The sequence below is a fragment of the Chaetodon trifascialis genome, chromosome 17, assembly GCF_039877785.1.
Source record: "Chaetodon trifascialis isolate fChaTrf1 chromosome 17, fChaTrf1.hap1, whole genome shotgun sequence".
Lineage (NCBI taxonomy): Eukaryota > Metazoa > Chordata > Actinopteri > Chaetodontiformes > Chaetodontidae > Chaetodon > Chaetodon trifascialis.
The window spans coordinates 11,935,339-11,948,502 of NC_092072.1; the positions used below are offsets into that span (position 1 = coordinate 11,935,339).

Genomic DNA, 13,164 nt, shown 5'->3' on the forward strand with positions numbered 1-13,164 from the left:
ATGTTCGAAGGAGAAAAACCTGTGGCACATGAGAGGCTTCTGGCAAAGTAAGATCAGTGGCATAGGGCTTAAGGGGAAAGGTACTGCATATGAAAGCAGCTGCACAAGGCAGCGCAGAAGCTGACATGTGCCGTGGGTGATGGATTTGATAGGAGTGGCGTGACGCTGAGGGGCAATGAGTCAGAGTCAACGATAAGGGCCCGGGGTTATGACTGACCTCTCTCAGCTGTCCCTCCTTTCCCCTAATACGCCTCATCCTTTCCTTTCACATCTGGTTCTTTGCATGGGTATCATTGTTTGTTTTTCAGCCTTTGTTTTTTTACAGTCAATGACTCATAACTAAACCTTGCCTCCTTTTGTACCTTTGACTCTTGCCTAACGTGAAGATTGGCCTCTCTTTTACCTCACACGACTTTCTTTTTGTTTCTTTCAGACCTCTTTTCTCTCGCCGGTTACCATCCCTTCTTCTACTTCGTGATCAGGGAGTGGAGCCTTTAGGTATATCTGTGATTGGAAAAACTCTCTGACTCACTCGCACAAACACACGCTTTATAGGTGATGACTCACTGCAACATAGGCCATTGAGATCCACAGCACACCAAAGTCAAACTGGTATGAGTGCGTGTTAGTGTGACTGTGTTTGCATACACATTAACCTTTATATGCATTAAGGTGTTGTTGTGCAGAGGGCTGATGACACACCACCTACACAGCTTTTATCTCACAGTCACTGAGATAATCAGTGTTGCTGTAAGGGAGGTTTCCGTAGCCCTCATATTTGTTACATCAAAAAAATGAAAATCGCTTGCTACTGCTTGCATGATGACTGAATGAATTCAATTTCTGCATGTGTGCTTATTCAAACAGATACTGATATAAACATGTAATATATTTGTGTGTACAAGCCCAGAGGCGGAGAAGAATTCATCATGACGCGGGCAGCCGAGGAATGATAAATGTGTTGAATGACTCATGCGAGAGAGACATAGGAGCCATCAGCCGACACAGTGGCAGCAGCAGCAGCCTCCACTGTGACAGACAACACATACATACTGTAACACACGCACACATATACGTATGTCAGGACAAACACAGACAGAGTGGTGCAAAATGTCCCCAGCTTCATTTGTACCACTTTTGCTTGTCTGTGGAAGAGATGAGTCACTTTCAACTGCAGTCGTCATGTAACTACTGTCACTTAGACTGATTCACACTCTGAACAATTTCTAAAATAACAATCAACCTCTCTGCTGGCATTTCTATGCACAGTGACTGAGGGTACACCACGTACTTATTATAGAACAGCACTTCACTGGAGGATGCAAGATGTTAAAAATGATTTATTTTATTTATAAACATGAATAACGCAGCACAGTAACATTCACTAATAATATAATAATACTAGTGAATATGTAATGCACATTTGGCATTGTGTGTTATATAAAAATATAGCTAAGACAATAAGCCGGAATTAAACAAATGTTAGTACAGAACAAAGCATCACTCAACTAGAACACACTTGCACGACAATACTGCTCAGACCACCTGTGTGAGGTGATTTTGGCAATGAAACAGCTTTTCTTTCACAAGACTGTAAAACATCAACACGTCTTTTGATATCCTTTTTGTTCCATACAGACGAACACAAAGTAAGACAAAACCCCCATTAATTTTCATCATCTGTGTCCTCCTCTTCATCCTCGTCATCGTCCTCCTCTTCAGATTCGTCTTCATTCTCTTCGTCTTCTTCGTCCTCCTCCTCTCTCCTCGTCTGCCGACCACTAGCCCTTTGTTGCTGGGACAACAAACAAACAGTCACTATGCAACTAAAGCATTTAGCAGGTAGTCATTAAGTCCAATTGGTGCTTCCGTGGAGTCGGTTTTGTCCTGAACTTTTCTCTTTCGGGTTGCGGTTAAGAGCAGAGTACAGGTACAGTACAGTATGCACCAAATCATCAGGCTACATTTGTCCATTTTTTTAGTACAATACTATATGACCATATCCCCTGTTGAAGGACTGTTAAGTTTGAGTTCATGTGTGTAATCTGAGAGACAGACTTTCTACTTGTTGCTCATAGCAGTTTTCCTCCAGTGAGCAAACAGAGTCTCTAATCCACTTTTGTAGACTGCAAGTGTGTTACTTGTTTAGCAGTGATTGCAGTTTCCCACAGTTAAAATCAAAGTGTGATCTCAAGTTGTGATGCAAGATGCATTTGAGGCAATCTGCCTCTGCAAGCTACAATCTGGACATCTCCAGATACAAGATACGATGTCTGAAGGCACCCCATGAGACCGAAAGACGACAGCTCTTCAAAAGATGTCAAATGATACTCAGCGTTTAGTGAGAAAGACTTGCTATCCGACACGTTTTACATATTCACAAGTTAGCGCTGTAACGCTTTTTAGATGCTGGGGTAAACTGAACGAAGGAAGAAGTGCATGATGTTCCTGACATGCAATGACATGTGGGGAAATTCAGACTGAATGATGGCTGGCGTGATGCTGCGCATAAACACTGGCATGTCTGATAAGGCTCAGAGTTATCGTGCACCAGTCTCTACTGGTATGAGGAAGACTTCTGTGGTTTGAAGGAGAAAGAGGGGAATTTTTTATTTCATGATCAGGATGAAACTTGAGCAACTGGCAAAGTCAAAGATAAAAATAGAGCAATGACACAACAGAAACTTCATCAAACAGGGATCTTCTGCGGAAATTCTACTGGTTGCAGCAGAGCATCTATGCACTCTCTGTATCTTACCTGTAAAGTCCCTGATGTACTCAGGAAGGACCCGGTCCGATCGAGGGAGGTTTTGGAATTAGCTCGCACTATGTCTAAGCGTGACTGATAGTCAGGGGGGTGCAGCGAACTCCTGAACACCTGCCAAAGACAGTAGGCGCTACATTTTTCCAAAGAGAAACAGGAGAATGGAAGCAATGCCTACACACACCCATCAGCAATCTTAATGTGTGCACTGCGTATAAAACAAGATAACCATAACCAATTAAAAAAAAAAGACTGTAAAGTGGCCACAGTGTGCACAAACTAAATGCATGTTGTCAATAGCACATATAGTTTAGTTTAGTACACAATAAAAGACAACTTGAACACACTACAACCTGGAATGGCCAACAAATCAACTGGGCTGGTAATCTTTCTCTGGCCACATATAAACAAAGCAGCTCAGCAGGTATGCCTCTGATAACACAGCAAACTGCCATTTAAACCACGCCGATGGTTTTCACTGTGCGGGAAACAAATTCCGCACAAGGCCTCTATCAGGATTATCTTCATGCCTGTCATTGTGCCTTTTTCGGATGATTCAATCTCCCATGCTTTGTTCTATGAGTCATTGAAAAACAGCCTTGTCTGGTTGAGGAGTTTCACTTCAATGTGAATGGAAGGGAGATGATTCAGTGCAAAAACACACAGATGAGATGGCGTGGGGTGGAGGAAAATAGCAGAAGGGCATCTGCATGAAGGGCCTCACTCCCTTGAATCCTTTGTTTTCTCACTAGACTTTGTCTCTTAAAATAGTTCGTCAGGCCTCGCAAACCAAACCGTAAACAGAAGAAAGCAGGTAGCATGACTGAATTTTGCCAAGTTCACCACATGTTACTTCAAAGTTACCACATCAGTTAAAGGGTGTGGACTATAAGCAGTGATGAGTAATGGGTGCGTAACACCATCATAGTTAGGAGTAGTTAAATAACCATCAGGTTAATCAAGTGTGCAGCAGAGGGTGTACACAGAAACTGATCAGCCCTCGAGCCCAGGCACACTGCCACATTTAAATATGCATCCTTTTTCTCAGAGTGAGACTTCAACCTACATTTCTTAACACAAGCACACCAGCCTGCAGGCTAATTATAACGACTAAGAAGAGCATCAGCCTACCTCCAGGTCCTCCTCCTCATCCACGCTTTGAATGCTCTGGTAGGCCAAAGTGTACACCTCCAAGGCCTTGGCGTGGAATGACATCTCCACTGTCACAAACTCACCAAAGATTTTCTGCAAGCGGAAAGAGAGGAAGAATATTTCAATCCTGAACAGACTTTGGCACTATTTAAATGACAAACAACTGCCTGGTGGCCACACGATATGGAAAAAAGTTTGGAATTGACAAAACAAGAGTGGTTTCAACTAACTGAAGGAGGATTAACAGGTGTGGGCAGGTGTCAAAAAAAGACACCACTGTAAGTCACCACTGTCTGGTTTCACTTCATTGTCACCTACTGCTTCAACAGACATATTTCAGACCACTGAAACTGTATTTAAAGCACGAGTGGGTAAAATATTTTAGAAACATTTTTGCACCTCGCCTGTGCACTCATTGCACATAACCGAAGTCTACTACAAGGCTAGTTGTTAAAGCTACAGCAAGCTAGTCGCACAAGAACAGCAGAGAATGTGCAGCCATAATTTCCTAATGCTAACATGCTAACTTTGACAGCTGTGAGTAGTAACAACGGCGATGTTGTGTTGACGTGATTGTGGCATTTAACAGAGTTGTTTCATTATGTATGTATCAAAAGAACTGCTTTTCTCAACATTACTCGTGTCCCCGGAGCTCTCCGGTGGACTTGTCCTCAAGCAGTAGTGTGTTTTGGGGAGTGGCTTTAGAGGGAGGCATAAAGTGAGAGATTTTTCGGTTGTTTACTTTCCTAAACTCTACCTAATGCTTGCTGCTTTCTGCAAATTTACCAACTCCAGCTTTCATTTGAGGTGATTAGAAAACAGCAGACCTTGATGTCCCGGATCTTCTGCTTCTCAAACTCATCTATGGTCTCCTCCAGCTGTCTGGTGGTCCGCGTTGCATCCATGGTGGCTCTCTGGAGCTCACTTTCAGCCTGACAGGAGAACAAATAAACTCACCACAAACATGCCAAAAACATATCAGACCAATGCAAGAGGTTACGGCTAAAGTTTAAGCCTGCAGACCTGCAGTTCCAGTCACACATGCTCCACCTATCAGCCCTTCTGATATTGTGGTAGTAGCTCCTGCCTGGTCTGACAATAATTAAACACCTTCATCTTGGGGAGACACTGCAGATGATTTGTGAGTTTATATGTTTGCGAGTAAGTTACAGTCACTTCCATGATGGGCTTCACATCTAATCTAAGTGAAACAGAAGGAATCTCGATCTGTCTGTCTGTCTGTCTGTATATCTGTTCTTCAATTTTCTCGCCAACCATTCATCTGATCACACTTGGCGGGTGTATTGTTGAGGACTCAAGGAAGTACAGTGTAGAGTGTGAAGCAGTTTGGATGAGAGGTTCATGAGAAACAGAAAAAGAGAAACAATGGCCTGCATGCACGTGTTTAAATGACAGTTAGTGACTATGTGATACTGAGAGCCATAAACAGGTTTGGTGGAACAGTTCTACACCCACTAAAACTGTGGGTGTTGAACTGCTATGTCTGGAACTGCAGGGGCTCTCTGGCTCTGCAGGTTGACGATATTGAGAAAGATGCATGAAGCAATTCTGGAGAAGATGCAATCAACCCATTCTGAACAGGTAATTTTTGAATGGTCACTGCATCCATTGAACTGTGGTCATAAAACAACTTATTACATATTGACTGATTTCTCTAAGAGTTGTTAGACTTTCAGTTCAGAGTCATTCTGAAATGGGTTTCATCCTTGTGGCCACACATCAGCAGTGATGAGATGCACAGATTACATGGGACCCACCTGAGACTGAAGGCCTGGGTCAAGGAAACATTATGCAAAACCATTAGACTGTTTTCTGTTTATTCCCCCTCTGCACATGAATTCTGATCAGTGCACTGCAACTAGGAACAAATAGTTCTTGCATGAAGTGGATGGCAGGATACTGTGAAGTAAACCTTTAGAAACAGCATTCAAAATGAGTCCAGGTTTATTTTCCTGTTCCAACATAATATTAATAACTAACAAAGAATTAAGCCGTGCCCAAGATGTCACCTGCACTAAACAAGTATACAGTTGGTGGTGGACACTGACAGTCTTTTATCTGATATTTGAGAATTTGAGAAACAAGGGAAGGATACGATGATTTGCCTGTCTGAGGGGTTTCTCTGTCTGGTCCTCTCAAGCTGAGCCATCTGTTTGGCCTCTCTGTCTCTGGCACTCTGAGTTGTCTTCAGATCCTCCTGCAAGGATGCACAAGCACACAAGGACAAAGTAGTCATTAAGAGAATTAACAATGATCAGGAGTTTTTCAAAAGACAATCTAACATTTGGTGTAGCTCAGTGTTTCCAGATCAAGATGCCAAAGACTCCTTGTTGTGCAACTTTTGTGTTAATTTTACTCTGAAAAAATTGATAATGTAACATTGACAGAAATGTTTTATAGTCAAATTCACTTTTTTCACAACTAAATAACTTCATAATCATTCTCAGTGTTTTTCAAAACAAGCTAAACAAGCTAAGAAGTGTCTTGTATATTTTTTGGCGCCTTCTTTAAAATCTGGTTAGATCTGCAGTTTGAAAATATTTTAGGTTTTTTTTGTTTGTTTGTTTGTTTTTTAAAGAGGACAACAAGAATCTGCAACTGTGAGTGACAGGACAACACAATCATGTATGAGAAAGACTCCAACATCACAAAGGAACAAGGGACTTGGTATATTTTTGATGCATAAAATCTTCAAAAATCTTAGAATCCTGCCTGGTTAAAAAAGATGCTGAAAGGTGGAGATAACCAACAGTGGCATAAAGACAGTGTGATGTGCAAGAGGGATGTTTTCATTACATCAATATTGCCCTCTTGTGGCCATACAGCGGTAATAACACCAACAGCGAATTGCTCTGTGTCCCAACTGCCTCCAAAGCCCCTTTTCTCATTGTGGTGACACAATCGCTGCATCTTTGTAGGCCAGAGCACATTTAATCTTGAAATGTAACCTTCAGAAAAGCTGCAGTAATTTAGATGTACTTGGCTGAAACACATCTACATGGAGAGGGGCCAAGGCAGGAGGGTAACCAAATCCACTGTCTTTGAGGTCCATTTTGGTGCAGCATTTACTGTGTTTCTGCACAACTGTGTTTAAAATGAGATACTTTAACAAGCCATGACCGAAAGAACGAGGTCCCGGATACAAGCGGCTGAAATGAGTTTCCTCCGCAGGGTGGCGGGGCGCTCCCCCCGCAACCCGGCCCCGGATAAGCGGAAGACAATGGATGGACGGATGGACTTTAAGAAGCAAAAATGAGTCAAAAGGTATGCCTGTGCTCACACAAATCACACAAAAGTTAATATATTTGACCATTTTTGACCTTGAAATTAGTAAAATACTTCCATAACAAGTTCCTTATTGAGCTGTCATTGTAATAATTGGACACTGAAGACGTGTTTTCATTGGCATCTGGCTTACTTCGAATCAACATAGGCTCACAGCATCGCTTACCCTTTTACGTTTCACTACAGCTCCATAGCTCTTCAAGGGTTCTATCACTTTGGCTTCAAGTCTTTCCACCTGCAAGGTCAATAACTTCACATTAGGTTGTGTCTTACTCAACAAATTTAGACTGTGGCTGTGAATATGAAATCATGACAGAAATAAAGCACTGTGGTTCTACCTCAGCTTGGCGGTAGTCTTCAATCTTGGCCAGGTGGTCAGCAAACTGCTTCATACCCCTCTTCAGGTTTGGTGTTTCTGTGTCTGCATACAAGCTGATTTCCCGAACCAGGATATCTGCCTTGTCTCGTAGCCTGGCTGTTTTCCGGACATATGCAGCAAAGAATTGGCACATCTGTCCAAAATGTTTCTCCACATTGGTGATGTTTTCCTGGATCTTTCTTGTCTGGTCGTCCCTGGAGAGGGTGAAGGACAACATAAAAAACATCGACAGCAGTCAATAAATAGCGTATGGGGACACAGAAATGCATTTGTTCCATATGTTTGTGCAGGAAATAGATTCTAATTGTTTTTCCTGTACACTACAAAAATCAAGGCCAACAAAGCTGACCAAGGACAAGTAAATATAAATGTAGAACTATTATGTACATAAAAGCAGGTGGAAAAATAGGTGTGTACATATAAACACTATATATACAAAGCAACAACGACCAACAACATACAGTGCTTCTATACAAAGTGTTTCTGTAAATCGTAAACAAATACAAGACATAAACATGACACAGACACTCAGACAGCGAAATGTAGCAAAACCTACACATTAATTTAGTAGCTTATAGCTTGTACGAGTTGAGTTAGCATTTGCGCTTTATTTTGAGAACTGTAGTTGAACGGAAATCCGTTTTAGCGGCTGGTAGGTGAGAGAGCAAAGTCAACTGCGAATAATCATGATGTTTTCACGGTCCACTGAAGGCGACTTGTGTTTTCTCCGACTGATGATTAACAGAAAACTCGTTCCCGGCTGTATCAGTGATTACAGTGAAGCGTGAACGCAGAAGTTAACTAACAGCTAACACTAGCTAGGTGGTGTCCGCGCTGCTCTTGCGAGGTTGATTTTTGTAAACGTTAACTTACCAAACACTTGTTCCCTCACAACTAACGTGAACGCTTGAATGTCTCTCACCTCGCTCTTGCATCGGGCGTACGACTCATCTCTGCAGAAAGGCTGTGAATAAAATGTGTTTAGCTAAATGTATCAGGATTCAGATTTAACGTTAGCCGACTATGCCTCCCCTGTGCCAAGCTAGCACGCCAGCCTGCCGTTTCCATGGAGTCCTCGGCATTTCCGCTTTGGGAAGGCATTCTGGGAGATTGAGTCATTGGCTGAATGTACTTCTGTTCTCTTTCCACTCCGTGCCACTTCTCTCCTTTTTGAAGTTATAGCTACGACGACAGAATTTGATTTGATAGTGTTGCATGTGGTTTGCTTTCCTCAGTTACACAGCCCATAAAGCAGCAGTGGAAAGTAACTAATTTGAAGAAGAAGAAGAAGAAGAAGAAGAAGAAGAAGAAGAAGAAGAATCAGGGGGACAATCTTCTTTATTTGTCACATATTTTACAGACACGCTGACACGCCATGCAAATTGGTGAAATTTGGTCAGGTGGTGATCCTCTTGCATGTTTTTAGTGCTCTGTTCTTCTTCCTTCTTCTTCTTTTTTTTTTTTTTTTTAAGGAGGAAACCCCAGGTGAACACGGGGAGAACATGAAAACTCCACACAGAAAGGCCCCTTTTTTCCTCGCGCAGGCACTGAAACTATGGTGGAGGACACGCCACCAGTGCCCACAGCGGCATTCCAAACGGGACCTTCTAGCTGTGAGGCGACACTGTTACCACTTGTACCACCAAAACGTTGCTTGCATTGGCCGGGAATCGAACCCGGGCCTCCCGCGTGGCAGGCGAGAATTCTACCACTGAACCACCAATGCTTACGGATGTTTGACAAGTTAATGATGGAGCAGCTACACTGTACTGAACCTGTGGTACTGAAAATGGCAAATGAAGATGATACAAAAAAACATATGATCACCAGTAAAATAAATTGGAATAGATTAAACTATCCAACAGTATAAAGCAGCAAAAACTACGGCATATCCACCTTTACCAAATGTGCTAAAAATGAATGATTATAATCAAATAATACTATAACATAACACATTGAAGGGGATCTTTGCCTCAAGTAGTTTTGATTCTTCAGGTATAGGCTTTTCTACCGATAATACTGGACCAGATTATATTTCTACAGCTCTTTTATCCAAAACTCTTTACAATGTGCCTCTCACTCATCTATTCACACATTGAGGTAACTTTGCTCTTTACTATAAAGTAGAGTCTACTTATGTTCTGTCAGAAAGTGCTTCAAGGCTGTAGAGTGTATATCTGTATATCTAGCTGAGACTTTGACCTCTTGTTAAATCAATAATTGTGTTTTATTATTATGGCTCCTCCATTCATCTGACACCAACATGCTTTGTTAAAGTATCCACCTGTTTCACTGTGGTACATCTGACTGTGCTTTTCAGACCTATAAATGTGACTCCTAAGTCTACTTTTGTAAACGAGATCTGTAATTTATATTTTACAGCCACAGTGTCTATTTGGCCAGTATTCGTCTCTTCACCAGCATGGGCAGGTACCCAAAATGAAACAGATACATGATTCTGTTAATTAAAGGCCTTCATTAAAAAAACTTTCAAGCTAAATAGAGACAGCTGATTTTGGCTATTTGATCTTGCTCATAAATTATTTGTCGGCCACTGAGTCTACATTTAAAGTCCACCTCTTATCAAGCTAATAAAAGAGCAGCTATAAAAGCAGATATAAAACCTGTAATATTGTGCCATGCCTATTGGAGATATTAACAAAAGCGTCAAACAAGGAATTTGATAATCTCCATCTTTTCTTTCCTGGGCAATAGCAAGTGAATATCCCTGCTGGAAAAAACAAATATTTGGCTGCTTTCTGTGGTTTCTGTAATTCCCCAAATAGATCAAGGTACATTGCTTACATTGCAACAAAGAGGGCCACAAATAGTCCTTTTCAACAACAGCTTGACTGTTTTTGAACTGATGCCAAGAGCAGACTTTGTGATCACTGAAATGAATGGAGGCCTCATTGTAATTCCCTCCTCCGTGTTTGGGAATGCATGAATGTCACCAGCTGCCACGTCTGCTCCTCTGTGGAAAATGTCCAAAAACCTTAATTATCACGCTTAATCATCCATGGGATTGAAGCAGGGGAGATCCCACTGTAACAGATTGGCGATGTAAAACACGGTCATTGCATTGAGCTGTGTGCCTGGAATCCCAAGATGATCCGGTTTATACTCTGTGGTACAGCTGATGCTGCTATAGATTCATTTTTTTGTTAAATGCATCTGATATAACCTTCCTCTACTGCAGCTGATGGGTCTTTACACTGATAGTTTAATAAAAATACCAAGTAATTTTTAATCAGGACTTCTGATGGTGTGATGGTATCCTAACCTTCAAGTAACCACCTTTAGTTTTCTGCAAATAATAGTTCTGTAATGAATTCCCTGAAAATATTTAGACCTCAGTCAGTTTTGATTGAACAGGATCAAGTATAATTTACAAGGCACAAGGTAAACTTCATTGTGATTCAAGACCACATATGCATACAGCAGAGTGAAAACATGTCCAAAACAAACAGCAGCAGTTGTAGTGCAAATGTTCTGTCCATTACTGTAAGTCTGTGTTTCTGACTGTGTAGTGCAAGTCTGTGTGTGTGTGTGTGTGTGTGTGTGTGTGTGTGTGTGTGTGTGTGTGTGTGTGTGTGTGTGTGTGTGTGTGTGTGTGCCCTGTTTACACAGTCACATTGTGGGGACTCGCGTACTTGGGACAAAATGGATGAAATCATTACATTTTGTGGTGAAGACTTGGCTTGAGGTTAAGTTTATGTTAAGGTTAAGGGTTAGGCAAGTAGTAGTTATGGTTAGTCTCCAGGAAATTAATGTAATATAATGCTCCCAAAAGTGATGAAAACCTAAACTTGCACTATTAGTTACACATGCTTATTCATGTTTCTAAAAGGAGTGACATCTTGTCTCACAGGTCTAAATGTCCTCTCTGTTTTTTGTCCAAGCTTGCAATTTTACAATAAGGCGGGGCCTTTCTGTGTGAAGTTTGCATGTTCTTCCCGTGCATGCGTGGGTTCTCTCCAGGTACTCCGGCTTCCTCCCACAGACCAAAAACATGCTCATTAGGTTAGTTGATGACTCTAAATTGTCCGTAGGTGTGAGTGTGAATGTTTGTTTGTCCTTGCATGCGGCCCTGCAATCGGCTGGCGACCAGTTCAGGGTGTACCCCGCCTCTCACCCACTGTAGCTGGGATAGGCTCCAGCCCCCCGCAACCCCGAAAGGGATAGGCGGTATAGATAATGGATGGATGGACTACAGTAAGAAGAGCCCATGGACGGAGGCAGTTTCATCAGTGTGATTGCATCACTCAGCCACATGATGGCAATCCGCTGCCATTTGTCTTTTTCATCGTAATATCCAAATAGTGGTTACAGGTGAATTCTGGGTTGTTTGTAAATTATTCCTTCCTGCACTGACTCCCGTATCTCCTCACTATCATTATCATCATATGTTTACATTATTCAGGACTCGCTTGCAGTAACCCGAGATTCAATCCCCCTAAACATTACATTAAATATAACAGATGTCTGTCTAGCCGGTGTCCTGCAGGATCTGTGTGTTGAAAGAAGCCTGAGGCTGTTGAGTTATTTGAGTTGGCTGCGGGTAAATGGATTCAGGAGTGGTGGCATCTTTTTAGACTGTGCATCTGACTTTCTTAAAGAACAGATGGTGTTGTTCCCAAACTACCAATTAGCAAAGAGAGGGTAGCAAGCAGCCACCAGCAGCAGTTCTGCCTGCCTCCTTCGTGCCCTCTTCCCTCTGTCTCTCTCTGTCTTTGTCCCCCTGTGCCCTCTTGTTCAGTCTTCAGCTCGCTCTGTTTCAGTCTCTCTGCCCGACTTTCCCTCTCTGCAGCCCTCTACGCCACAGTCAGAGTGCCACGCTGGAGAGATGTATGGCCTGCTGAACAGATTGGGAGTGACATATGTCAGACGTGGGGGGGGGCAGGGGGGACTTCGCGGGGCAACCGAGTATGTGTCCCCCAGCGTGCTTTGCACGTGTGTACGTGTGTGTTGACTCTCTCCCTTCAGGTGTGAGTCCTGGTGTGAAGACCCCAGACTTGAGACCCTCCTCACACACGTGGCTTTAGATTCCCTGCTAATAACAAGAAGGAGTCTGTGGGAAATGTGTGCGTGTGTGTGTGTGTGTGTGTGTGTGTGTGTGTGTGTGTGTGTGTGTGTTTGTGTGTTTCTTCAGGGACGCGGAGGATTATGAACAGTGTGATATCTTGTTTGCCACTTGGTGCATAAAATGAAATTACAAGCCAAGAGTCAATATCTCATCATGCTGATTTTGGCTAACCTTGCTCTCTTTCCTCCAACTGCTGCATTCCCCTGATTTGGCAGAGGGACACCGCGCTGCTCTCTTGCAGGAATTAACCCTGAAATATCCAGTGGGAAATCCTGAATATCCATCCTCCCTCAGTACTTCAAACTCTGTTTTCAGTGTTATAACTTTTAACCTGTCCTTAAATTAAAAATTGATTTGTTCTCAGATGCAATTAAATGCTCCTCTGGAGAGTTTCTAATAAAACAAAAAACTCCCAGATCTATCATGTGGACAGTCAAGATGTCAGTCTCAGCTTCAACATAGAGCCAAACTTGCCAT

General features: G+C 42.4%; 1 protein-coding gene and 1 non-coding gene across 2 annotated transcripts; both read right to left on the reverse strand.

Annotated features, from left to right (window-relative positions):
• Positions 1-1,659: 1,659 nt before the first annotated feature.
• Positions 1,660-7,818, reverse strand: cibar1 (CBY1 interacting BAR domain containing 1). The gene is made up of 8 exons (XM_070983954.1): positions 7,561-7,818; positions 7,389-7,457; positions 6,033-6,134; positions 5,695-5,700; positions 4,744-4,848; positions 3,896-4,009; positions 2,759-2,878; positions 1,660-1,795 (listed from the first exon to the last, which is right to left on the reverse strand). Exons 1-8 carry the CDS (start codon positions 7,816-7,818, stop codon positions 1,667-1,669), a joined length of 903 nt encoding a protein of 300 aa, XP_070840055.1. The 3' UTR covers positions 1,660-1,666.
• Positions 7,819-9,256: 1,438 nt separating this feature from the next.
• On the reverse strand, positions 9,257-9,327 carry trnag-gcc (transfer RNA glycine (anticodon GCC)). The gene has a single exon. It is a non-coding gene; the product is annotated as a tRNA-Gly (tRNA).
• Between the last annotated feature and the right edge of the window lie 3,837 nt (positions 9,328-13,164).